At 51.7% G+C, this 27,136-nt stretch overlaps 2 protein-coding genes across 3 annotated transcripts in view; both read right to left on the reverse strand.

The window, feature by feature from the left end:
• Positions 1 to 114: 114 nt before the first annotated feature.
• KLK10 (kallikrein related peptidase 10) lies at positions 115 to 4,296 on the reverse strand. Of its 2 annotated transcripts, none has more exons than XM_082367737.1 (6): positions 4,139 to 4,296; positions 3,593 to 3,697; positions 2,706 to 2,889; positions 1,716 to 1,990; positions 1,395 to 1,528; positions 115 to 756 (listed from the first exon to the last, which is right to left on the reverse strand). In XM_082367737.1, the coding sequence occupies exons 2-6, from the start codon at positions 3,681 to 3,683 to the stop codon at positions 604 to 606; spliced, it is 837 nt and encodes a 278-aa protein (XP_082223863.1). In that variant the 5' UTR covers positions 3,684 to 3,697; positions 4,139 to 4,296; the 3' UTR covers positions 115 to 603. The 2 variants fall into 2 exon arrangements, with proteins under 2 accessions (XP_082223863.1, XP_082223864.1); XM_082367738.1 differs by lacking the exon at positions 4,139 to 4,296 and adding an exon at positions 3,996 to 4,132.
• A 1,417-nt stretch (positions 4,297 to 5,713) lies between these two features.
• LOC309616776 (kallikrein-12-like) overlaps positions 5,714 to 27,136 on the reverse strand; it is a 33,887-nt gene continuing 12,464 nt past the window's right edge. The window contains 11 exon segments of the mRNA XM_082367761.1: positions 5,714 to 6,761; positions 7,180 to 7,316; positions 7,893 to 8,157; positions 10,603 to 11,946; positions 12,880 to 12,970; positions 12,972 to 13,002; positions 13,880 to 14,139; positions 15,006 to 15,061; positions 15,063 to 15,166; positions 15,617 to 15,672; positions 15,862 to 16,118. Of these exon segments, the coding sequence (XP_082223887.1) occupies positions 11,791 to 11,946; positions 12,880 to 12,970; positions 12,972 to 13,002; positions 13,880 to 14,139; positions 15,006 to 15,061; positions 15,063 to 15,166; positions 15,617 to 15,653 (735 nt within the window). The 5' untranslated portion in view covers positions 15,654 to 15,672; positions 15,862 to 16,118 and the 3' untranslated portion in view covers positions 5,714 to 6,761; positions 7,180 to 7,316; positions 7,893 to 8,157; positions 10,603 to 11,790.

Raw genomic sequence — 27,136 nt, forward strand, 5'->3', positions numbered from 1 at the left:
CAATTCTCCCATCAGCCCTGAGGGATGGGGATGGGGATGGTATGGGGGGTTGAGATTGTAGGGTACCCCTGTGCTTTTCTCCCCAGGACACAAAATCACACACATTCCCACCAGGACCTGTTGCCATTTAATCAGAACTCACTACCCACTGTGTTAGTACTTTGCATGACAATTACCATAACAATCTACACACACGTTATAGTCTCTTCATAACACGTTTATGAGGTACACGCTTCATTGTTCCCACTTTCCAGGTGTGGAAACTGAGGCTCAGAGAAGATGCTTGGCTTGCCCAAGGTCCCACAGCAGGGAGTGGTGGAGGAAGCCAGGTTGGGTAATTGATAACTTCTCTCAGAGACTAGTGACCACCGGCTTCCTCGTTTCTCATGAACAAAACTTTGCCTCCACTTTCTGCATCTTGGCTTCAACGCGGGCAGAGAACAGCAGTGGGCAGGAGGCATGAGGGAAGACGAGAGATGTTAATAGGTGTGGATGGGCGACAGAAGTTTGAGTGGGGCAGGGGGAAAGTCCAGCTGTCTGCGGGGGAAGGAGGGGAGGAAGGGGGAAGACGGCAGATGGCGAAGCAGTTGCAGGGCCTTTGGGTCAGTTGGAGCGGATGATTTTCTCTATCCAGTCGCGGTATTTGCAGATCTTGGTGTAGACAGCTGGATGCTGACCAGAGACGCAGGGGTAAGCGCCCCATGAAAGGATGCCCTGAAGGGTCCCATCACAGACCAGAGGGCCACCCGAGTCACTCTGGGGGTGGGAGGAAGGAGAGATCAAATAAATACACCAGTGGAAAGGCTGCCACTTGGGGGGTCTGGGGTAGTGATGGGGAAGGGAGGTGTTGGGTAGGGTTGGAGCTGGGTTGGGATAAGGATGAGGTTGGGATGGGGTTGGGGGTGGGATGGGGCAGTGATGGAGTTGGACTTGGGGTTTGGGGGCATTGGGTGGGGGATGAGAATGTTGAGTCGATGGAGCTGGGATTGTAGTTCTTGGCAGGTGAGGGATGGAGTTGGGATTGTAGTTCTTGGCAGGTGAGGGATGGAGCTGGGATTGTAGTTCTTGGTAGGTGAGGGATGGAGCTGGATCTAGAGATAGGGCTGGGGTAGGGCTTTAGGCATGGCTTGAGGGTGGGAATGTGGTTGAGGATGGGGTGGGAAGGGGGCTGGGAATGGGCTTGAGAGTAGACTTGGGGACAGGGTTGGGCATGAGAAGGTGGACCCAAGGAGGTAGAGTTGGACATGGGGCTGATGTTGGGGTAGGAATGGGATAGTGCTGCACGCGGGGATGAAGTTGGGCTGGGAGTGGCTATGGGGTTGGGGATGTCTGTTTTCCCATAACCTCCCTATGCTGTTCCCATGAGTCAGAGACCCTCTCTGGCCAGTTCCTACCAGGCAGGGGTCCTGATCCTTGTTGAGTCCTGCACACATCATGTTGTTGGTGACCACACCAGGATAGAAGACCTCACACTCTTCAGGGCTCAGGATAGTGACCATGGAGCAACTCAGGCCCTTGGTGTACTTCACTGATGGGAGAAAACATCAGGTAATCCTGGGGTCCAGCCTCCAATCCTCCAGGATCCAGGAGCCCAGATACCCAGACAGTTCCCAACCCAGGCCCCAGGCTCCCAACCCCCACTCCCTCAGGCCCAGGAGTCCAGGTCCCTTGTCCTCCTTCCCCAAGATACAGCCCCCAGGGCCCCCAGCTCTTGCCTCTTCGGAAGGTTGTGGTGCCCCAGCCAGCGACCTGGCACTGGTCTCCGGGCTGGGCACAGTGATAGGGCAGGCGTAGAGGCTGGATTCGAGACCCCAGCACAGCGGGCCAGGTCAGACGCAGCAGCATGAGGTCATGTTCATCTGTTCGCCCGGGCAGGAGGGGGCCCGAGCCCTTGAGGTACTTGGGGTGGATAATAGGAAGAGAGGTCCTGCGGAGCTGCTCTCCCTGGAGAAGCAGCAGGTGGTCATCCCCAACTCGAGCCCACAGAGGCCTGGGGAGGGAAGAGTCTTATGGATGCAAAGCCTTCACTGGGACTGAGACTGAAGCCTGAGTCCCTGGGAAGGAGGGTACAGGCCGTGGGGTGGGGATAGACACTTGGGTCCTGGCAGGGGAGGGGCCTGGGGGCTGGGACTCCTGGGTCTGAGGGAGGAGGGGCTGGGGGCCTAGATTCTTGGATCTGATGGAGGAGAGGGCTGGGGACCCAGACTCCTGGGTCTGAGGGAGGAGTGGGTAGGGGAGAAGGGAGCTGGAGACCTGATCTGGGGGCACATGGGGAAGAGTGATCAGGTGTTTGGGTCCCTAAGTTCTGCAGGAATTGAGGGCAGAGGGTCTACCTTGGTAAACCTACCCTTTTCTTCCTCCCTCAGTGGGGACTCATGAGATGAACAATTTCTTTTAGTTCTAAAGTCCTAACCACACCAGATCCTGACTTCTGTCTGCTGCACACAACTATCTACACCTAAATGGAACCCTAGCAGAATCAGCTGGTCAGTGGCTCTGGATGGGCCCAGAAACGCTGAGAAAGACCACACTGCCCCCTCGTGGCCACAGCACAACCCCACCTCTCCTCCTACAGGAAGCCCTCCAGGACCGACCCCACATCGAGCTGGCAGTTCCATACCCTCAAGTGACCCAGCCCTTCCAGCCGCCTCCCCGGGGCCTGCCTCCACAGCCCCTGCGTAGCGTCCCTGAGGAGCTCTCCCTACTTATTGTTCCCGCAGTGCGCAGCCGTGAGCACCCAACTCCTATCCACCAGGACGCCGGCGCAGTGGAACGAGAAGCCATCGAAGAGGGACACCTGCCAGGGCTGCGAGCTGCGAGGGCAAGTGCCGCCGAAGACCCAGGAGCGCGAGAGTGTGTCGTTTCCGGGGAGCAGCAGAGCCTCCGCGACTGGAGAAAGAAAGGAGGTGGAGATCAGAGCAGGCAGGACAGCAGGGCAAGCAGTGGGCTTGGGATCCGAGTGGGGCCATGGGACGGGGCTTCGGGGGGGCACAGCCTGAACCCGCGGGTGTGTGTGGAAATTGGGGATCCTGAAGGAACCGAATGGAAGTGGGCGGAGAAGAACGGCGTGAAAGGGCAAGGAGGCGGGGATAAGAATGGAGGAAGGAGACCTAACAGGTTGGGTCTGGAGAAGCAGGGGCGCTGCAGAGAGCTCGAAGAGGTCAGGAGTGCAACGAGGCGGGGCAGAAGGGGCGGGGCTAAGGTGGGCGGGGCGGAAAGGGGCGGGGATAGAAAGCAGCCTCTGGTGGGCGAAAGTAGGGGTGGGAATAACGCAACTCGCCGGAAGAAGGGGCGAGGGCAGAAGACTCTAAGGCAAGACTTGGGGTAAAATAGGGCGAAGTAAGAAGGGGCGGGGAAAGGACGCGGCGAGGAGCAAGGGGGAGTACGGGTCCCGGAAGAGTGAAGGGGGCGGGATACCTAGGGCGGAGCTAGAAGAGGGGCGGGTCCGACTTGGGGCTGGGCTTCTCCGGATCTGTGGGTGAGCGCTGGGGTCCCAAGGGGAGGAGAAGTGTGCGGGGCTTGGTGATAAGAGCCCACTCTGCCATCGCCCCCGGTGTCCGGCGCCTCCCGCCAAGCCCTGCCCCGGCCTCACCCCAGAGTTGCGTCATCAGTAGCGGCAGCAGAAGGTTCTCGAGGCCCCAAGGGCCGGCGGCGGCGGAGAGGTGGAGGTGTGAGGGTCTCATGGCCAGGACCTAGGCTGGGGTGGGGGGAGGGCCGGGGGACAGTTCAAAACACTTGCCGGGTCAGAGACCCCAGCCTGCCACGCCCGTCCGCCCATCCTGGGCCACCCCAGCCCGCGGGGACCCGTTTAACTCGCGGCCGACAAACGCAGGGGTGGGCAGACGGGCGATCGGGGCCTGCACAGGCGTGATGGGCGCAAAGACCCTAATGACGCCGCCCTGGCGTCCTCCTGCTCTCCCTACGCCCGCGGGGAGCGCTCTCCTGGCCGGGGCTGTCCCGGCTGCCAGCCTCTCAGCGCTTCGGGTTTCGCCTACCTTCACAGGTGGGCTGGGGATTCGAGGCTCCGAAGTGCGTCCCGTAGATAAGGAAACTAAGGCTCGAACAAGTCTCCTGCCCGAGGGTCCCCACCTGTGCTCTCGAGACCCACCCCAACCAAGGTGAGGTGCACGCCGCTCACCTGGGAGTCGTGGAGGGGAAGAAGTGCCTCAGTCCTGTCGTATGGGCCGCCGGAATCCTCTGCCCAGAGACCCCTTCCAGGCCCTCCCTTTTAATCCCGAAGAGCCCGTTTCCCCACCCTCCCCTCAGGGATTCACCTCCTCCCTTTCCCTCTCCCTAATTATGCCCTGGGTGAGGCTGGCACCCAACCTGGGCCCCAGATTCCTGCTCTGGGAGGGGCCTGGGAATACAGGCTTCTCCCAGTGCCCGAAACACCCTTTTTAGAGATGGATTTCATGGAAATTCCCCAGGTCCCTGTTCCAAGAAGTCTTCGCAGATGGGGAAAGAGGGTGCCACATCCCCAGGGGCCGTGGGGGTCGCGGGGATAGTGTCGGAGACAGATGATTGTAAGTGAGAGAGAGGAAAATAAGTAAACAGGGACGTGCATACCTAGGGTGGCATAATGAGAAAAGCCAGAATGCTGACCCTGAAAGAGGGAGGCAGAGAGAGAAGATAGATTGAAGGAAAGAGTAGGTGCAAGAGACGCACACATACACGGGAAAGAAAACACAGAGAGGGAAGAGGCAGATGCAGACCCAGAGAGATGCTCTGTGCTTGAACCCTCATCCACGGCCAGAGCAGCGTCCTGTGTGTCCCAGCGACTAGCCCATGTGTGCTGGGGGAGGTTCCGCATCATGTGTGGTCACTTCACATACTTCCTGCCATCTGCGTGTCTCCAGGTGACACACAGGCCCGTGAATCACAGGAGGCCAAAAGCTACAAGGGGCATCAATGTCACTTCCGCCAGCTCCCTCATTTCAGGTGAGGCATGGGAGGATCAGAGAGGGCAGTGACTCACAGGAGGTCACACAGCAAGTCCATTTAACAACCCAGAGGCCCAGTTCCAGCTCTGGGCTTTTACTGCTCATGCCAACTACCTCCCCTGCAAGGTGAGCAGAACATCAGAAGAGACCCTGAGTCCTGGACTATTTGTGAGCATATTCTCCAGCGAGAAGTCGGTTAACCCTAGAGGTTGTCCAGCACAGCGCCGTTCAGGTGAACTTTCCGCCATGATGGAAATGCTCCGTTTGTGCTATCCAACACGGTAGCCACCAGCCACATGTGGCTATAGAGCTTTTGATATGTGGCGAGTGCAACTGAGGAATTCCATTTACTTTTTTAAATTAAAAAAATTAAAAAAAAATTTTTTTAACATAGTTATTGGAGTTTAGTTGCTTTACAATGTTGTGTTAGTTTCTACTGTATAACAAAGTGAACAGCTATACATACACATATATCCCCATATCCACTCCCTCTTGCGTCTCCCTCCCACCCTCCCTATACCACCCCTCTAGGCGAAGAATTACATTTCTGATTTTAGGCAATTTTAATTTAAATAGCCATATGTGGTTAGTGGCTACTGTACTGACCTGCACAGGTCTTGATGAACTACCTGTTGCAGAGGTTGGAAAGAAAACAATGATAGCTGCCTTTTATTGGGTCTTAGCTATGTGCAGGCTGACTGACTTTGTGTGCTATCATATTTTTGCATGCACGATTTTACAGATAAGGAAAGGAGTCTTTTTTTAAAAAAAAAAAATTTTATCTATTTATTTTTGGCTGCGTTGGGTCTTCATTGCTGCGCGCGGGCTTTTTCCACTTGCGGCAAGCAGGGTCTACTCTTCGCTGTGGTGTGCGGGCTTCTCATTGCGGTGGCTTCTCTCTCTAGGCGCGCCCGTTTCAGTAGTTGTGGCATGCGGGCTTCAGTAGTTGTGTCGCATGGGCTTAGTTGCTCCACAGCATGTGGGATCTTCTTGGACCAGGGCTTGAACCCGGGCTCAAACCCGTGCCCCCTGCATTGGCAGGCAGATTCTTTATTTTATTTTTTTTTAATATTTATTTATTTATTTATTTATTTATTTATGGCTGTGTTGGGTCTTCGTTTCTGTGCGAGGGCTTTCTCTAGTTGTGGCAAGCGGGGGCCACTCTTCATCGCGGTGCGCGGGCCTCTCACCATCGCGGCCTCTCTTGTTGCGGAGCACAGGCTCCAGATGCGCAGGCTCAGTAGTTGTGGCTCACGGGCGCAGCTGCTCCGCAGCATGTGGGATCCTCCCAGACCAGGGCTCGAACCCGTGTCCCCTGCATTGGCAGGCAGATTCTCAACCACTGCGCCACCAGGGAAGCCCTAGTAAATATGTATTGAAACCTTAGTGTGTGCCAGGAATTGTGTTTGAGACGGGAGGTACAACAGTGAACCAAACAACTATTTTCACTCCCAGAGTCACAAGTTAGTATGAGGCAGGAGTAGAACCCAGGTCTCCTAACTCCAAACTCCAAATTGATTATTAAAGTACAGCATCTCTCATAGTCAAGAAGGCCCCCAGAAAAGTACATAAAGGGGTCCTGGCTCAGGCTTCATTATTAACAGAATGAACAGGTACCACAGCACCAAGTAGGGATCAGGGGATTGGGCCGTGATGATCTGGTCCTGGCTAATTGTTCTCTATAGTCTTCTGGATCCAGTCCACATATTTGCAGACCTTTGTGTAAACCCTGCGCTTTCTGCTGACAGCACATGGATCCTAGCCCCAGGAGATGATGCCTTGAAGAGACCCATTATAGACCAGTGGGCCCCCAGAATCACCCTGGAGATGGGGAGGAAGAGAACCAGTCAGAGAGGAGGGGAGGCCTCAGGAGAGGGGAAAGGGTTGGGCATGGTGTTAGGGAGGAGGGGGAAATTGTGTTGGAAGTGAGGTGGAGGTTGAATATGGGGTTGGCAACGGGATTGAGGAAGAGGTTAGAGTTATGGGTGAGAACAAAGATGGGGTTAGGGTCGAAAATTGATTTGGGGATGGTTAGGGTTGGAAATAGGGGTGGGACTCGGAATGGAGCTGGAAACTGTGTTTACGTTAGAAATGGCACCTGGGAGTGGAGATGGATTTGGGGTTGCAGGGGGAAGTGGCGTTGAGGTTGGGGCTGAGATTGTGGGTGTAGATGAAGACACAGTTGAGGTTGGAGGTGGGAATGGAAATGTGATTGGAGACCCAGGCCCTGCCCTCTGACCTGGCAGGAGTTCTTGCCCTCTTCTCGAACGCTGGCACATCCCATGGTGTCTGGGATGTTCCCAGGGTAGGCGTCCTCACAACCCTTGTGCTTGAGGATGGTGACGTTGGCACATCGCCAGGTATGGGCAAGGTGCACTGTAGAAATGACATGAGGGGGCACAGAAAATTAGATCCCTTTGGTCCCCTCCCCCACACTGCAGGGCTTGCTCTGAACCCAGCGGAGAACCAGGGACCTTGCTCTGAATCCGGTTCCTGTCCTGCTTGCTTGGAGTCAACTCACCTCTCTGCTTGTAACCGTAGCAACGGTAACGCTATCAAGTAAAATTCTTTACGCCATTTGCTCTATAAACATTATCTCTAATCCAGCTCTAGTAGGTGGATGTGATTATTCTCATTTTATAGAGAAGAAAACCAAGGTTCAGAGAGGTGAAGCCACTTGCCTAAGGACCTACAACTAGCAGGTTGTGGATCTGGAATTGCACATCATGTCTGCCTGAATCCAAGGCCCAAAGTTTTGTCTCCACCCTCCCCAGCCCTTACTTTTCCCCTCTTCCTTTCAACTTATCCCACTATTGACACCTCCAGGTAACACCCTCTTGTATCACTATGAATCTCATCTTTGAAGGTTCCTCTGGTTCCCTATTTCCTTCCACAATCATAAACACCTTTCCCCACCCCACCCCCCATCATGCTCCTCTCTGGAACCCCTACATTGGGGGCTGGACGTGGTGCCCCAGTCGGAAATGAGGCAGCGGGTGCCAGCAGTGACACAGTGTGATGACACACTGTGGGTCGCACAGCCCAGATGATGAAGGCTGGGGCCGCCATTTTCAGCAGCATGATGTCGTGGCAGCGGGCTTTGTTGGGCAGGCTGCTGTTGAAGTCTGGGTGGGGGAAGGACTCAGTGGCTGCTCGGGTGCGCTCACAGCCATCCCGTCACTGGAGGTTGTGTTCTCCCAGATGAGCTACATATCAGCTGAAGTGAGAGAGATGGTGGTCAGAGATGGAAGGGGAAGGAGAGACAGGAAATAGAGAGTGACATGGGCAGGGGGGGGAAGGGGCTAGATGAAGAGAATGAAGAAACATAGCTCCACTTCCAAACTCATCCCCATCTCCCACCAAAACCTTATCCCCAGCCCAGCATCCAAGCCCATTCCCAACACCATGCCAGTTCCAACATCATTCAGCCTTCCATCTTCAATCCCAACCCAATCCCCATCATCAATACCCATCTCTGACCCCACTTTCCCCACCCCATACACATTCTCCCCATCCCCAAGCCCTTCTCTACCCATCTCTCCATCTCCAGCCCCCTCCCAGCCCCGCCCTGCCCCCGCACCCATGGCTTGTGGCAGTGGGCTGCTGTCAGGAGCCATTTGAGGGTGATGAGGGTCGCCCCACAGAGCAGCCGTGTCTTCTGGAACAAAGCCGCCTGCCAGGGCGGCTGGGAATGAGGAGAGCACTCATAGCCTTTGTTGATCCTGGTCTCTCCCCCTACATGCCCTAGAGAGGGTGAGGGCAAAAGAGGGGGCTCGGGCATGAGACGACTCCCGGAAATGGGGGAGGAGGACCATAGCCATAGAGGGTTGGGAATCCTAGAGATTCGAGAGGGAGACCCCTGCACATCCCCATTCTCCACCGTACCTGTCACCAGAGCAAACATGATTAATTGCAGGATCATCACGGCCTGGAGGCGGGGAGGGCAGGCCCCAGGTTCTTCCGGGAACAAGGAGGGACAAGGGGCCAAATCACTCCATGGGGAGACTTAGGGCTGGTTCATGCCCTCTCTCTCCGCCATGCCTGCTCCGGCTCACCCCCCAGGGAGAAACAACCAGGTGTGAGGAATCCCTTGGCTCACACAGCATCCCAACCTCCAAACTTTTAAAATAAATCTTTGGTATGGAGGGTGGCCTTGCAGGGGCCTAATCCCTGTTAGAACCTCTCACAGCCAAGTTGCTGGGAAGGCATTGCCCAGGGCAAGCTACAGGCTGGCTCTGTTTAAGTCAGCCACGGGACCTCGTAGGTGCAGTTTGGAGAATGTTTTCCTTCTTGCCCACCTGAGACTTGGGGCCCAGCAACTTGGGGTGGGAGGATAAAGGGTACCAGTCTCCATTCAGTAACCACCCCAGGGTGATGTGAGCCCTTTGAAGGCTACCTGGGGTGCAGTAGGGGGCTCAGCCTGGAACATCACTCTGGCCCCCACCCTGCTGAACCCCTGCCCCTTTGAAGAACGGTGAGACAGAGCAGGGCAGGGCTGGTCACTGGAAGGGCCAGTGCCCTTAGCTGCCCTGGCCAGCGGGAGTGGGGCTGGAGGGTTGGACTCAGTGACGGAAGGTGGGGTTGGAGGACACAGAGGTTGGGGGGCAGCTGCTGGAGACGCAGATCAAGGCAGAGAGACACCATGCCCCCACCCCAAGAAGTACGGTGCAGAAGGAGAAATGATGCCAGGGCAGAGGCCTGGCACGCTCAGTAGGGCAGGTCCCTGGAGGGGAGCCTTCCCTTCCCTTCTGGACTCACGGGCTCTGGGGCTGGAGCTCTGGGGGCCTGGCAGTGGTGGCAGACGCGGCAGGCTGGGTCTCGGAGCGGGAGGCACCAGGAAGGCGAGCAGGCAGGGGTGCCCCCTCACCCCCCCCCACCCCCCCGGCAGGCCCAGGATGACTTATTGCCCTGGGGGTGGGGTGTGTGGGAGCCCTCCCCAGGCCAGCCCTGCCCACCTGCCACTGTCACCTCCCCAAGCCCCTCTTCTCTCTGCTTCTCTGTTTCCCCACACCTCTGTGTCCGTCCATCTGTCTGCATCCTTCCCTGTCTCTCTTTACCTCTCCCACATTTCTATCATTCTTTGTGGGTATGTGTGTGCGTGTCATTTTTCTTTCTGTTCCTATGTATCTCTGGGCCTTTTTCTCTTTGTCTAACTCTGTTCTTCTCTCCCAGTGTCTCTCTGCACATCTCCTCTAATCCTTTGTATCTTTCTTTGTGTCTCTGTCTCTGCCTGCCTCCATCCCTGTCTCTTTCTCTCCCTCCCTTCACTTCTGTGTCTAAATCCCCCTCCATCCTCTTCATCTCCCAGTCTCTCTGTATCTCTTGTCCCAGCCCCTCCCTCCCCACAGCCCGAGCCCAGGTGGGACCCTGGCCCCTTCTGGGCCCCTCCCTTCATCATTCCAAGGAGCGGGGTGGGGGGACTGGGACGTCATACAGATGGGGCTGCTGCCAGCCGAAGGGGCAGGCAGGAGGGTGGGGAAGGCAGGTTGGGGCCTGTGGGATTCAAGGCCCAGGAAAGGGAAGTCAGCCCTGGGCAGGGACCACAACCCCCAGAGCTCCTCTGGGCTTCGCTTCTCTGCCGACCCTTCCCTCCACTCCCTTCTGCCAGCCTCTTAGGCTGCCAGGAACCCCAGGGTCCTCAGAATCCAACTGTGGCACTTACTTGCTCTGTGACCTAGGTCCGATGACTTCCCAAATCTGAGCCACCTCAATTTCCTCGTCTGCAAAACTCAAGTGACGATCCCTACTTCTCCCAGCTTGTTTGCTATCAGTTAGCTCTCCCTCTGTCTTACCCTCCTCTCTCCCCTAACGAGATGTGAAGCAAGACTACGGGGTAGGCCTGGGTTCTGACAGCAGCCAGCCCTGGCCCCAAACCCTGGCACTGCCTCTTCCTACCACAGTGATGTGGGACGAGAGACTCCACCCCGGCAAGGCTCAGTTTCTTCATCTGTGAGAAGGGGGTGACAGCCCTGCCTCAGGGGGCTGGGATGAGGACTCCAGGAGAGCCAAGTACAATAGGCAGTCAGCAAAAGCTCCCACAGCTCTCATAGTCTCCCCTCACCCTCTCCCACCTCAAATTTCCCTTCCGTTCACTGGGGAGAAGAAATTCTCTTTCCAACTCCTGGAGAGGCTGTGAAGACAGAACCTGAGAGGTGGGCAGAACTATTTTAAGACCTAGGCTGGGTCCTCTTGCTTTCCAAGGCTGCACCCCACCCTCCATCATTGCAGATGTATTAAAACAAACCCGCACCCCACATTAAATATAATAGGTGCTCAACTCCAGCTGAGCCAAGTTGCAATTGGCTAGTTGGAAGAATGTTACGTTTTATAGACACTTAATTAACTGGTAGTGGATTTTGATTTTGCAGTTTTCATTTGGTATTTTGGAGCCAACAATCCTGTCCGCACACACCCCTGTCCCAGTTCAGCTTATAAGCTCTAGGCAGTGTTCCTGTTGCGGCAGATGGAGAAAAATGACCTTAATTTTTTACTGTTATAAGTAACTTTCTCTAGTCCATTCCTGTGTGGCCCCTGGGGGAAAACCCTCCCCCTCTGATCTCTATTTCTACACCTGTGGGTAGGGTAGCTGATGGGTAACTCTCCCTCCGATTTCAACCAGCAAGGGGATCAAACAGACACAGCCCCTCCTCCAGTTAGATTTATTCCAGATAGTCGCATACTCCCTCCTCCCCCAACGATGGGTCTTAGAAGGGCTGGCTGGAGTTGGAGTTCCAGGAAGAAGATCCCCAGTCCAAGAAGAGTGGGAGCTGGGGGTGATGATGGAGGAGGTATTGGCGTTCTGAGGGTCAAAGTGGCCCCCAAGCTGAGGCATGAAGGTGGAGGGAGCAGGTCAGTTGTTCCTCATGACCATCCGGATCCAGTCCACGTATTTGCAAATATTGGTGTAGACCCCTGGGATGCCTTCTTGCCCACAAGGCTCCACGGATCCCCAGGGCACCAGACCCTGAAGGACTCCTCCGCATACTAGGGGACCCCCAGAGTCACCCTGGAAGGCAGAGGAGAAGGAGCATGGTCTGAATATGGGAAAAATCCTTTTCCAGTTTTCCTCTCCACAGCCTCCTGCCCCCTCACCCATTCCTGGGCCTAGAGGACCGTGGCTCCAAGCCTCGCCAGCAGAGAAAAAAGCACACACAAGTTCCCAGAGGACAACAGCAATGGCTAATTAATAGAGAAGAATACACTGTCCCTAAGCGCCAGCCCCAGGGAAGGAGGGCGGGACTCTATGCTGGGTAGAGGGTTCCCTCAAGGACAATGGGTGGGCCCTGACCAATGGGGGAAGAGAGCACAGGCACCAATGACCAATCCCAGCGAAGGAGGACGGGACTCCGTGTCAAGGAAAATGGCTGGGGCCCTGACCAATGAGGAAGGAGAGCACCGGTACCAGTGACCAATCCTAGAGAAGGAGGGCGGGACTCCTTAAGAGTTCTCTCCATGACAGTGGCTGGGGCCCTGGCCCGTAGGGAGGGGCAGCCTCCTCTGTGAAGGACCAGGAGGATAAGGTAGCAGAATTACAGGGTGAGAGAGTCCTCCAGCCCCCTTTCCTCCTCCATCCTGGAATCTCTCACTCTTACTTGGGCCAGCACCAACTGGATGGTGTGGGGAAGACTCAGAACTGGAGAGACAGCCGGTTACCTGCCTGAGCTCCAAACGCCGCCTGCCTCTCTCCCTCCCCCATCGTCTGTCTTTGTCTCTTCCTCTCCCTCCCTTTGTGCCCCACCCGTCTTTCCTTCTCTGTTTCTGCCCTCCCTCCCTCTGTCCTCCACTCCCTGGCTCTCCCTCCCGCATTCTGTGCCTCTCCTTCTTTCTGACCTCATCTCTCTCCCCATCTCCCTTCCCTGACTCGCCTTCTCCCCCTTCCCCACCTCCCCAGTTCTCCCTCCCCTGCTTTCTGTCCTGGGTGTTGGCTGCAGCCGCTCACCTGGCACGCGTCCTCCCCAGCGACGCCGCCGGCACACACCATGTTGTCCGTGATTCTCCCGGGGAACGCCGCCCGGCAGGTGGCATTAGAGATTAAGGCATTGGAGTCGGTCTGACAGCTGGTCTGGGGATGGAAGACGGATGCTGCAGGATCCCGCAAAGCTTCCCTCATCTCCCCGAAGAGGCCACATCCCTCTTCGCAAGGAAAGCCAATACAAGTCTATACCCCACCCCCTCCCTATGACCTCCACTCCAATCCTCCGAGCTCTAAATTTCAGATTATGACTTGATTACACAGTGGCTCTTGATTTCAATTCATTGGCCCGGTCTCCCTGACCTTTAGCCTACGACTCAGATACAGTGAATCCAGACCTGACTTTCTCCTTCAATCCCAGCTACTGTGACCTTTGACCTTCAATCTTATTGCCCTTTGATCCCAACTTGGCCTCATGTCTTCTCTCTGTCTCTTGGCCCCATGTTCCTTGTCTTCACCTTAACCTCCAACCTCAGCTCTGAATCCTCCAAAGTGACCTCTGATCCTAGTATAGTGGACTCCAGACTCCATGACCCCTAACCTCTAGCTCCACCCACCAAGCCCTGTGGCTCCCAGTCCCAGACCAGTGATCCTTGATCGAATCCCAGTTTCCATCCTCGGATTGTAGCCAACATCTGGATCCCATGACCTCAACTCTACAATGACTAACATCAGAGTACCTGACCCATGACCCCAAGATCCTATTTACATATGTCTTTTGCTCCAGTCTGAAAACAGCACTCTGACCTCTAACCACATCCCTGACCCATGACTCCTAACTCCATACACAACCACTTAACTCTTTAACTCCCAAGACCCCGATGCACCATGATCTCAGACCCCAAAGCATGAATCCTGATGTGTGACGCTTTACCCATCCTTCCTCTGAGATGGCATGACTCCTGACCTCTCACCCTATACCGCAAACTTTTGCCAATCGTGACCCCTGACCCCGGGACCCCCTTACTCCCTGGGTGGTTGGTGGTGCCCCAGCCCGAGATGCGGCACTTGGTGCCAGCCACTGCACAGGTCGCGGGCAGGGGCAGGGGCTGGATGCTGCGGGTCAAGAGGACAGGGAAGCCCAGTTGCAGAAGCCAGAGGTCATTGTCATGGTTCTGCAGAGCTGCCTGGTAGCCAGGGTGGGTCACGGAGAGGCCACTGTGCCGGATCTTTTCGGTCCAGTCCAGCTGGCTGAGGCTGTGTTCCCCCAGGCTCAACCAGTACCTGCTGGGGGTCACAGAGGCTCAGCACGTGCAGGGTGGGCTGGCCTGGGGCTCCCAGACCCTCCTGCCTCTCTCTGCTGCTCTGCACCTTGATGGCTGTTCATTCCCTTGCTCTCTTTCTCTTTGTCTCTTCCCATCTCTTGGTCTCTATTTCCATTGCCATCTTTCCATTTCCAGTGTTGGTCCTATTTCTCCTCTCCGTGCCACTGCATCTGTGTCACTTTCTGATTCTCTTAGCTGGTGATGCCCATGGGGGCAGGGACATCCATTGGCCCTATTCACTGCCCTGTTCCCACCACCCAGCAGGTGGCCTGGGCCATCAACACTGTCAACTAAATGAATGGGGGAACAATGAGTGGACTCTGTCCTGCTGGTGTCGCCTCCCTGTCCCCGAATCTCTCTGTCTCTCCATGTCTGAAACTTCCCTTTCAGAAAAAAAAAAAAATCCAGAGCATCAGACCTACAAAGCCCAATCCCCTCATTTTACAGATGGGACCACTGAGGCCCAGAGAGGTACCAGATGTAACCTTTGAAGTTGCACAAAGAGTTTGGGTCAGACATGGGTCCAGAGCTCAGACTGGGTCAGGGGATGCTGGACTGGTGACACCATATAGGAAGGAAGGGGGACATGAGGGAACATTGGGGGTGGGTGGGCAGATTCCAGGACCCTCCCCTGCCCTCCACCCCACCGATCCCCAGCCAAGTCCACCCCAGGCCCGTTGTGAAGAAGTCCTACTTCTTGTCTAACCTCAGACCCTCTTGTTGCAGGACCATCTCCTTACTCCTGTGAGCCCCCTCCCCCCAGCGCTCCCCTCCCCATCACCCTCCCTTCCCACCCTGAGTAGGGAGGGACCCAAGTGGGGGGCTTACCTGCTGCTGCAGTGAGCAGCTGTGAGAATCCACCTGCGGTCAATGAGGATCCCCCCCACAGCGCAGCTGTGTACCTTCAAACAGCCCCACCTGCCAAGGCTGAGAGTGAGGGATACACTCTGTGCCTTTAAAAATCTTCTGTGCGTCCTCGCGGCTGAGCCCTGCGGACAATGGCATGGGCCAGAGAGACAGAGTCAGGAACCTAGAGATTGTGGATCCGATAGAAAGAGAGATACAGAAAGAGCAAGAAAGAGGCAAGAGAAAGAAACCGAGAGAGAGAGAGAGAGAGAGAGAGAGAGAGAGAGAGAGTGTCACAGGCAGGGAGACACAGACCCAGTGATATATAAAGACACAGTGAAACACCCAAAGGACACAAAGAGGAAGAGAGAGAGATGCTTAAAGAGAAGCGAAACAGAGATTCAGAGAGAGAAAGGACAGAGACATAGTGACAGGGAGAGACGGAGGGGAGATGGATCATAAGATACAGGGAGAGAGAGGCGCGTAGGACCCCTGCAGACGGAGGTGAGTGGAGGTATAGAGTCAGCCTGCCTCCCTCCCCTCCTCGGTGCCAGGCAGCCTCATGAGGGCTCCTTGCCTTCTGGGAAACTCACCAATAAAACACAGGAGAAAAAAGATGCTGGACACCATGGTGGGCCACTTCCAGGTTCTGGGGAAAAGGTGAGGCATCTCAGAGATGGCAGCCGGACCCTCCTTTTCCCTGTCAAGTGGACCCTCCCTTTCTCCTCCCCTTCCACCAGCAATTCCACGTGGAGGGGATGGTCCACGGGCCCATCCCTCTCGGTACCCATCCCCCGAGTGTTACCCCCTCACTGGTGATGGCCTGCCCCCTCCTCACCTTGTTTCTCCGCCTGCCGGCTCCTCCACGTGACTGCTGCAGTCTCAGCCTGTCGGTCGCTCTGCTATCTATCTGTCTGGCCACCTGCCTGCTTGGTTTTCATCTGCCAGCCACCCCGCCAGTCAACTCTCCTCCTGTTCACCTGGCCTCTCAGCCACCTGTCACGCAGCACCACCTGTCTTCTTCCTTCCGTCCGTCTGTCCCAGACCAGCAGCTGATACAGCTCTTAACTCTCTTTGTCCCAGCTCATGCGATTTCTGGGTTGAGGGAAGGAGACAAGGTAGACATGGGGCGGGGCACCCTCTAATCCCGTAGAAACTCTTCTTGGCTAATGACACTTAATGAGATTTACAGTTAAATGGGGTGGGGGGGACGGGGGGCCCAGTATGGCTCTGGAGGGAAGACCCAGGCCCTCTCCTTCTCCCCTGCTCTGCACACCAGCCAGCAGCCCCGAGACCAGTGATTCAAGGTGATCTGGGATCTTCCCCAACTCCAGTAATGAAGCCTCAGGGAGGGCGGGGCAGGTAGATACCTGGCAGTCCTCCCTGAGTGTTGCGTGGAAGGGGCAAGAGGGCGGAAGTGAGAGGCAAGGAAACCAGGGGCAGAGAGAGCCTGAGAAAGAAGATGAGGAAAGGGAAGAGGTTTCAAAATAGGGGAGACAGAGGAGTTTCCAAACTGGGATCCAAGGAAGCCTGGTTCTAATTGAAGTTTTTAAATGCACGATCAACTCTGTTGCCTGCTTTCAGAGCACGGGTCTTATTATATATGAGGTCCATTTATCTAATTCCATGAAAGTTTTTTTTTTTTTTTTTAAATTATTATTTATTTTTGGCTGTGTTGGGTCTTCGGTTCTGTGCGAGGGCTTTCTCTAGTTGCGGCGAGCGGGGGCCACTCCTCATCGCGATGCGCGGGCCTCTCACTATCGCGGCCTCTCTTGTTGCGGAGCACAGGCTCCAGACGCGCAGGCTCAGTAGTTGTGGCTCACGGGCCTAGTTGCTCCGCGGCATGTGGGATCTTCCCAGACCAGGGCTCGAACCCGTGTCCCCTGCCTTGGCAGGCAGATTCCCAACCACTGTGCCACCAGGGAAGCCCCATGAAAGTTTTTTGCATAAGGACTTCCACTGAGAAAGAAAGAGACAGGGGACAGGAAACAGAGAGAGGGAGAGTGAACGAGATTTAGGACAGAATCCCTCTCTTTCTCCTCTTATCTTTTTTTTTTTTTTAAAGTAAAATTTATATAACATAAAATCCAGCCTTCGAACCATTTTATTTTATTTTATTTTATTTATTTTTTAAATAAATTTATTTATTTATTCATTTATTTAATTTTTGGCTGCACTGGGTCTTCGCTGCTGCGCGCGGGCTTTCTCTAGTTGCAGCGAGCGGGGGCTACTCTTTGTTGCAGGGCGCAGGCTTCTCATTGTGGTGGCTTCTCTTGTTGCAGAGCACAGGCTCTAGGCGCGTAGGCTTCAATAGTTGTGGCACACGGGCTTCAGTAGTTGTGGCTCGCGGGCTCTAGAGCGCAGGCTCGGTAGTTGTGGCGCACAGGCTTAGTTGCTCCGCGGCATGTGGGCTCTTCCTGGACCAGGGCTCGAACCCGTGTCCCCTGCATTGGCAGGCGGATTCTCAACCACTGTGCCAACAGGGAAGCCCTCGAACCATTTTAAAGTCTACCATGCCGTGAATTCCACTGCACTAACAATGTTATGCTACCATCACCACCAACTAATTCAAGAACATTTTCGTCACCCACAAAGGAGACCCCATACCCGTTAAACCGATGTTTATCAAATGATGAATGGACAAATAAAAAGTGGTCTATCCGTGCTATGGACTATTATTCAGCTATAAAAGGAACAAAGTACTGATGTGTGCTACACATGGATGAACCTTGAAAACACTATGTGGAGTGAAAGAAGCCAGTCACAAAGGCCCACAAACTGTGTGATCCCATTTATATGAAATATCCAGAAAAGGCAAATTGGTGGAGACAGAAAGCAGGCTGGTGATTGCCTGGGGCGGCAGGGAGTGGGGACGGGGAATGACTGCTTAGTGGTTCTCTTCTGACACACAGACTTGCAGCTTGTGGCTTCTGGATAAAGTCAATCCCTTTTTGTAGCCGGAGACTCAAAGAGGACAGACCTCCTGCTTTCAGAAAAAGCTCTGAGCACCTTTGCCACCTCATCCAGGGAGGCCCTGGAGCGCTCAGGTCCCTGTACCTCATGCTTTACTCTTGGGCGTCATCATAAGCTCACTATGAAGCCCATTCCCTAAAGACGACTCAGGCATCCCAACACATGGGGTGATGTCTCAGGGCATGGATACCATCATAGGTGTGGAAACTGAGACACAGCTAGATGGAGCCACTTGACCAAAGTCACACAGCTGGTAAGAGGCAGAACTGGAGTTTGAACTGAGGCAGACTGGCCCCAGAACTTGTATTGTTAATCATTATCCAAATACGTGAATGAGCAAAAGAATGACTGACTGAATGAGTATATGTGTGAGTAGATGAACATATAAATGTTGCTCCAGGTTTCAAAGAAAGAGGATAGCTTTTGGAAACATTCAGACTGGGTTTGAAAGCTCAGCTCATCTCGTGATTCACCGGGGGCCACTGGGACACTCTCTTGTTCTGTCCTCGATTTGTTCATCTGTAAAATGGGTCTGGGGCTTCCCTGGTGGCGCAGTGGTTAAGAATCCGCCTGCCAATGCAGGGGACATGGGTTCGAGCCCTGGTCCGGGAATATCCCACATGCTGTGGAGCAACTAAGCCCGTGTGCCACAACTCCTGAGTCTGCGCTCTAGAGCCTGCGAGCCACAACTACTGAGCCCGCGTGCCACAACTACTGAAGCCCGCACGCCTAGAGCCCATGCTCCGCAACAAGAGAAGCCACCGCAATGAGAAGCCCGTGCTCCGCAACGAAGAGCAGCCCCCACTCGCCGCAACTAGAGAAAGCCTGCACGCAGCAACGAAGACCCAACGCAGCCAAAAATAAATAAATAAAATAAATTAATTTATTAAAAAAAAAACAACTCTTGGAATTTCCCGAGTGGTAAGGGAAAGAGGAGCATCTTTTGCTATTCATAATAAATCCCAGTAACGCTATTTGAGTTTATGTTAGTGAAGTGACAGGATGGGGAGGAAATGGGGTCGGCTGCTAGGGGAACCAACCAATTGATTGGAGGGTTGGAACTTAGAGTCCCACCCTCCGACCTCAGGGCAGGAGAGAGGCACAAAGGTCCCGGCTGGAGATGCACAACCCAGGGCCACTTGAAGGAGGGTCCCATGCCCCGTTCCTGAACACCAACTATGGAAACTTCTGACTTAGGTCTGTTAAATCTACAACAGAGTCTCCTTAGGTCTCAGCAAATATAGCAGCAAGCAGCACAGTTCAAAATGCATGGCCGCGGGGCCAGTGAGCCAGACAGCAAGACGAGAAAGACCTCGGAGGTCGTGGACAAAAAGATGTCACCTGCCATATCAGTAAACAAAGGATGTTGCAGCCATCAAGCCACCAAGCCACTGCTGCCACCCACGTGCACCCTGCCGGGATTCAGGTTGGAGAAAAACAGGATACTGGCCCTGCATAGCTGAGGTGCATGTCAAAGGAACGATTTCAGTGAGCCCAGACTCTGGCATCTTCCCATACATAGAAAAGCATTAAATTCATTAACTGGAGATGTTTGTTTGTTGGCTTTCTTTAATTAACAGTAATCTCTTGATGTTCCTGACTCTCTGGTTTTTGTTGCTAAAGCTCCAGTATATCCTGGTTCCTCCCTCATCTTTGAAGCTCTTCCTCAGAGCTCTCTGAGAGGCTGTCTCCCGGACTCAAGTCCTCAGCGTGTCTGCTGAATAAAACATAATTCCCAACTTTGAGATTGTGCATTTTTTTTTCAGTGGACAAGGTGTTGGTCCTGTCTAGACCCCCACTCACAGCGCCAATTGTGGTCACCCCACAGAGGCAGAAAGGACCCTTGGCTGCAGCTGTGGCATCATTTTGTTTGTTTGATCGTTTGTTTCTTTTGGGTGGGGGGCCGGGGGGCCGCACACCGTGCTGCATGTGAGATCTTGGTTCCCTGATCAGGGATCCAACCTGCGCTCCCTGCAGTGAAAGCTTGGAGTCCTAACCACTGGACCGCCGAGGGAAGTCCCCAGATGGGGCATCACGAATCATGACATCTGAACCAATTCTTGGATGGGGGAGTCCATCCTATTTCTGTGGGACGGCTACATTATCCTTCATTATCCCTTCCTCCAAAAAGCCTGACCTGGGTCTCCGACCTCCTCAACCCTCTCACAGCCTGTCTGCTTCTTTCATCTTAGCATTGCATTTGTTAGAATGGAACTGTGGGCTTATATGCGTATTGTTCCCGTTTGCCTGCTAAGTCCAGCCTCGTCCCTTAAACAAGGCCTCACAAATCGGGCAGTGGCTCAACACGGTCTGGACCCTCCTTCCAGACTTGAGGGGCATGTCCCTGAGGGGGTTCTCAGAAGAGAAATATAGGAATGTGTCTCCATCAGCCTGGATGGATTCAGCTCACCGATGGATTTTCCTTAGTCTAGGTCTGCACTTCTGTAAAATGGGGAGCTGATATTTCCCCAGCCGGGGCCTTGGGGGAGATGACATGAAAGGGCTTTATCTGCTGGACCAAAGACAGGAAGTATTGTTATCGCTTTGACGCCTCTTTCTCTCTTTGCTTTGTTCTCTTGCCCAGTCTTCTCACCTCCTCTCTTCCCTCCACCAGCCTCCAAATTCCTTCCTGCACAGGATTTAAAAACTCCCCTGGGCAAAAACAGGAAGGAGAGGGCATGTGGCTGCGAAGTCCCTGGAGACGGGAGGGAGGAGGGCGGTCTGAGAAGCCTGTCACCTGGCTGGCCTTCTTGAATTAAGGTCTTGCTGGCAGTCAGAATCTCCAGCTCAGCTATGTCATTACTTTCTGTTGCACAGGAAGGATTTGGGTGGTTACCTCTCATTCTCTCAAATACGCAGCTGCCACCCAAGGTGTCTTGCTCTGGCACTGGGGCCTTGGAGAGAGCGTCATAACAACGGCATCAATAATAAGAACGACAATAATACTAATGACAGCTACCACTTAGTAAGCATTCGCTCAGAACCAGGTGTTCTCCTTAGTGAGTGCTCTCACATGTTAACTCAATCCTCCCCAGAGCCCTCTGAAGTAGGTGCTATTTTTTTTTAAGTTTATTAATTTACTGAGAGAGTTCTTAATCCTCAGACGGAGGGAACTGCATTCGTTGGTGCCACCTTATCATTGGCACAAGGCGCTTCTTTTTTTTTTTTTTTAATTTATTTATTTAATTTATTTATTTTTGGCTGCCTTGGGTCTTCGTTGCTGCGCGCGGGCTTTCTCTAGTTGCGGAGAGCGGGGGCTACTCTTCGTTGCGGGGTGCAGGCTTCTCATTGCGGTGGCTTCTCTTGTTGCGGAGCACAGGCTCTAGGCGTGCAGGCTTCAGTAGTTGTGGCACGCGGGCTCAGTAGTTGTGGCGCACGGGCCTAGTTGCTCCGCGGCATGTGGGATCTTCCCGGACCAGGGATCAAAGTTGTGTCCCCTGCACTGGCATGCAGATTCTCAACCACTGCGCCACCAGGGAAGCCCAAGGCCCTTCTTTTGTTTTCCTTCTTTATTTTATTTCCTTTTACCCTCATTTCCTTCTGCTGTTGTCTTTATTACTGTATATCTTTTGCTATTATTTCTGTTACTATGTATCTTTTGCCGTTGCTTTTATTATTGTGTATCCTTTGCTATTATCTTTGTTATTGTGTATCCTTTTATTATCTTTAATATCGTGGATCTTTTGCTACTGTATTTATTATCATATAGCTTTTTCAGAAAATTAAGTTGAAATTTACATGCTGTACACTTAACCATTTAAAGTGTATGGTTCAGTGACATTTAGTACATACATAATGTTGTATATATTTTTTTAATTACTGTATGTTCCTACAACTTGTGTATAGTTTTGTGTACAAAACAAATTGTAATTGTTTTATGTACTTTGGGTTTATGTCAATGGTGTTGTGGTACATAGCTTATTCTTTTATTTAATTTTTTAGCTCAGAACTGTGCTTTTTGTCATTTTTAAATAAAATATTATCTACATAAAATAAAATCCATTCATTTTAAGTATTCAGTTTGGTGAATTTTGGAAATTGGATGCAATCATGTAACCACCACCATAACCAAAATATAGAACAGTCCCACTCACTCACCTTCCCCCTATTCTATTTTTTTTTTTTTTTTTTTTTTTGGCTGTGCTGTGCAGCATGTGGGATCTTAGTTCCCCAACCAGGAAACCCGTGCCCCCTGCATTGGAAGCTCAGAGTCGTAACCACTGGATCTCCAGGGAAGTACCCCACTCCCTCAATCTTTAAGCTGCCTTGTGTTTCTTTTGCAAAAACTCCCCTCCCCACCCCAGCCTCAGGCAATCACTGATCTACTTTGTGCCACTATAGCTTTGCCTTTTTTAGGACATCATATAAATATTTGGCTTCCCTCACTAGCATAATGCATTTCAGATTCATCCATGTTTTTGCATTTATCTATGAATAGTTCATTCTTTTTTTATTACTGAGCAGTATTCCACAGCCTGGAAATATCACAATTTGTTTATCCATTCACCAATTGTGGGATATCTGGATTGCTTCCAGTTTCTGACTATTACAAATCATGCCTCTGTGAACATTCATATACAAATCATTGTGTGGACATATGTTTTTAATTTTTCTTGTGCACACACCTAGAAGTGGAATTGCCAGATGGCATATTAGGTGTCTGCTTAACTTTATAAGAAATTACCCCAAAATTTTTAAGTTAGTTGTACCCTTTTGCATTGTCACCAGCAATGTGTTAGTGTTTTAGTTGCCCCACATCTTCACCAGCACTTAGTCTTGTCATTCTTTTTAACTTTCACCATTGTAGTTGGTAGCATTATACCTTTAAGATTCTGTTCGTGTTGTTTTGGGCACATCTAATCTGTTGCTTTTAACTGCTGTGTAGTCCTCCATCTTTGTCTCTACCACATCCTACCATCCACAACCCCATTAGTGGGTACCCAGCTTTCCTCTAATTCCCAACATAGCAAACAGATCAGTGATGGACAACTTGTATTTGCCCCTTTATGATGATCATTGCCCTAGGACAGACATCCAGGGTCCTAGGGTGTGCATATATTTAATTTGACCAAGGTGTGTCAAATTACTTTCCAAAATAACTGCACCAATTTACATTCACACCAGTTGTGCACCAGAGTTCCTGTGTCTCCAAATCCCTGCCAATGTTTGGGGTTATTTAAAGATTTTTAATCCATCTAATAAATATAAAGTGATATGTTATTTGTCTTTGCATTTCTTCATAACTCATGAGTATGATCATCTTTTCATATGATTTGGGGGGGGGGTTCCTCCTCTACAAATCTCTTATTCATATCCTCCAACATTTTTCTTAATTATGTGTGGGATTTCTTTGCACATTTGAGATAGCAATCCCAGATCAATATTGCAGATTGCAAATCTCTCCTCCCAGGTTGTCACCCACTTATTTATTTTGTCCGTATTGTCTTCTGTTGAACAGAAATCCTTAACTTTGATATAACCGAAGTAAACAAGTTTTGCTTGTGATTAGACCTTCTGAAGTTTTAAAAAGTCCTCCCTCATCCTTAAGTCATAAAAATTTTTTTGCTGCCATTATCTTCTATTAACTTTATAGTTTGACCTTTAGCTTTTTGGTCTTTAAGCCATTTGGTGCTAAGTACCATTGTTATACCCCTTTGAGTGATAGGAAGACTGAGGCGTGGAGAAGGCAATATACACAGTTAAATAAGTGGCAAAGCTGGTCTTCAAACCCAGGCAGTCTGGCCCCAGAAACAATATTCTTCACTACACTGTGCTGCTTCTCCATCAATGAGGCTCCTTAATTCAGAAGTTGCTGGGTGCAGAGCCTTTAAATGTCAGTCTTTCACTCAGTTGACCCAACAGCTCTGCACGGTAGGTCCTACTAGTGTCAGATGAGGAAACTGAGGCTCCTAAAAGATAAAGATCCTTCCATCCAAAACCAGATCCTTTGGACTCCACCCTCTTTTGCTTTAAAACATGAACATACAGTCTCCCCCTGAAGGAGCCAGGGATGATGGAAGAGTCACCCTTGATATGTCCCTCACCTTCACCCCCACGTATACAGTCGATTCTCGGATTCACGGATTCCGTATTTGCAAACTTGCCTACTCTCTAAAATCTATCGGTAACCCCAAAACCAGTACTTGCGGGGCTTTTGTGGTCATTTGCAGACGCTCCCAGAGTGGTGAAAGTTTGAGTCGCCCAAGTGCACGTTCCCAGCTGGGGCTGAACAAAGTAACACTCTGCCTTCTCGGTTCAGCTCTCACACGATAAACAAGTGTCCTTTTCACTGTCTACGTAGCGCCACATTTTTGCATTTTTCTGCTTTTTCCTGGTGATTTGGCTGTTTAAAATGGCCCCCCAGCATAGCACTGAAGGGCCGGCTGGTGTTCCTGAGTGCAAGAATGCTGTGACATGCCTTGCAGAGAAAATATACGTGTGTTACGTGAGCTTCCTTCAGGCACGAGTTATGGTGCTGTTGGCTGTGAGTTTAATATGAATGAATCAACAATGCATATATTAAATAAAGTGTCTCTAAACAGAAACACACATAAAGCCAGTTGACGTATTGATTGGTTGACGAAAACATTTTGACCAGAGGCTCATGGGAAACCAGCCCTGTATGCCCCTGGGAGCACTGTTTCAATAGCCCTAATTCAGTGCTCATGGTGACTTTATGAAACATAACTATTATGAATGAGTACCAGCTGTATCCACTAGGCTGCTTTGATGTTCCTGCAAACTCTCTTTCCAATCCCTCCACATCCTTTCATCTCTCCCGACCCAAGCCATCGCCTGGCCCTTGCCCACCCGATCACTTCAGTCTGCCCTGGATTCATCTTTCTGCTTCCACACCCTCAACCCCCTTGTCTTCACCACCCACCCCAAAGCCAGAATGATGATGATGAAATAGCATTCACATTTTATGGAAAGATGAGAGAAATTTAAACATAAAATTTGTCTCTGCCCACTTGGGCCTCCTCCCTCCCCTTTAGTGTGTGTTGTGCATCTGCATTAACCAAGCCTCCTTAGGAGATAACCTTCCTTCTTAATCTTCTAAGAGGCAGGATGACCCATGACCCACTGCTCTGTACAGTAGATCTGGACTGTGTGAACTGTCAATAATACATCATTTAATGTACAGCCCTCTGTCTCAAAAACTTATATAAATGTGCTTTGACCTCCAATGGGTGGAGTTTTCTGAGAGGCTATTCCAGAGTTATAATCCTCAATTTGGCTCGAATAAAATTTTCCATTTCTTTCTTAGATCAACTGATTAATTTTTTGTCGACATTGGTATGATCTCAGATATGATCTTTCCCACGTTCACCACTCTCAGGGGCTCACCGTCACACTGGAAGAAAGACCAAACTCTGTACCACAGCCTAAGAAGATCCTGCATATGTATTTGACTCTGCTGAATCCTCCAAACTCCTTCCCTACTGAGGCCATTACTCTAAGATCACACTGGCCTCCTTGCAGATCCTGGAATAGGCTAAACTCAGGGACTTTGCCCTGGTGGCTCCCTCTTTCAGGGATAACCCCCCACCCCACCCCATTCTTTGCAAAAATGGCTCTTTCTCACCTTTTAGGATCTTCAGCCAAAACGCCACCTCCTTCAAGAAGCCCTCTCTGACCACCGTACTCAAAATAGCCATCCCCCCTAATTCTTTAACACAAAGCCCTGTTTATATCCTTCATGGATCACATTTATTACATAAATCATCACAATTTGCAGTTATTTAGTTTGTGTATTTGTTTATTTTCTGTGAATCCGCTGAGGGCCAAGTTTATTGCTGCTTGGCTGTCTAATAAACAGTTCGAAACTAAAACACCTTACCTTTCCCTGCAAAACTGTTCCCTCAGGTTCCCCCCGCCCCATTTTAGTCAATGGCAGCTCCATCCTTCTCGTTGTTCAGGCCAAAGCCTTGGAGTCATCCTTGACCCCCCTTTTTCTCACACTCTCCAACTGATACCAGCAGACACTGTAACAATCTCTTTAAACAGATCCAGAATCTGACCTCTTAACTCCTCCGAGGATGTCACCCTGATCCAAGCACCGTCACCTCCCACTGGGCTATTGCAGTCACTCCACACCAACCTTTGCACCCTCTTCATTAATCTGATACATTAGGCAGGCTCCTGCCTCAGGGCCTTTGCACTGTCTGTACTTTCCACTTATGGTACTGCTCCCCAGCCAGATATGCACGAGGCTTCCTGTCTCCATCCTTTCAGTCTTTCTTTAAACTTTACCATCTCAATTAGGTCTTCTTCCCAGACCATCCTATTTATTTATTTATTTATTTGTCCGCACCGTGCGGCATGCGGGATCCAAGTTCCCCGACCAGGGATCAAACCCGTGTCCCTTGCAGTGGAAGCGTGGAGTCCTAACAACTGGACTGCCAGGGAAGTCCCTGAATCATCCTATTTAAAATAGCAATGCCATCTTGGGCTTCCCTGGTGGCGCAGTGGTTGAGAATCTGCCTGCCAATGCGGGGCACACGGGTTCGAGCCCTGGTCTGGGAGGATCCCACGTGCCGCGGAGCAACTGGGCCCGTGAGCCACAATTACTGAGCCTGCGCGTCTGGAGCCTGTGGTCCGCAACAGGAGAGGCCGCGATAGTGAGCACCGCGATGAGGAGTGGCCCCCACTTGCCACGGCTAGAGAGGGCCCTCGCACAGAGACGAAGACCCAACACAGCCATAAATAAAAAATAAAATAATTAAAAAAAAATAGCAATTCCATCCACTTCCCAAACCCAATACCCTTCATCTCTGCTTAGTTTTTTTGCCATGACTCATATCATCACCTGACAGTCCTTTTCTTTATTCATCCTTTTTAAATGTGTGCTTCCGCAAAGACTGTATGCTCTACAAAGGCAGAAGTTTTTGTCTGTTTAATTCACTGTCTATTACCTGCGTCTGCAACAGTGCTTGGCTTATGATAGGAACCAATGTTGACTGAATAAATAAACAAAATGGTATTTACCAATACTCAGGAGAGTATTTGCACATGATCAGCACTGAATAAATGTCTGCTGAGAAAAACATTTTAGGCACTATGAATTTGAGAGGTTGTCATTAATAGCCTAAGGAAATATTATATAGGGAACCATGCAAATATTAATAGTGGTAAGTGCT

This window comes from Balaenoptera borealis (genome assembly GCF_965194805.1).
Source record: "Balaenoptera borealis genome assembly, chromosome: 19".
Taxonomy (NCBI): domain Eukaryota; kingdom Metazoa; phylum Chordata; class Mammalia; order Artiodactyla; family Balaenopteridae; genus Balaenoptera; species Balaenoptera borealis.

Bases quoted from the DNA above. Each gene is read 5' to 3' on its own strand.
- KLK10 (XM_082367737.1), bottom strand. From the start codon at position 3,683: ATGAGACCCTCACACCTCCACCTCTCCGCCGCCGCCGGCCCTTGGGGC. The intron at 2,890-3,592 runs GTGAGGCCGGGG...TTCTTTCTCCAG, and splicing joins ACTGATGACGCAACTCTGGG to TCGCGGAGGCTCTGCTGCTC. The intron at 757-1,394 runs GTAGGAACTGGC...TCCCACCCCCAG, and splicing joins AGGATCAGGACCCCTGCCTG to AGTGACTCGGGTGGCCCTCT.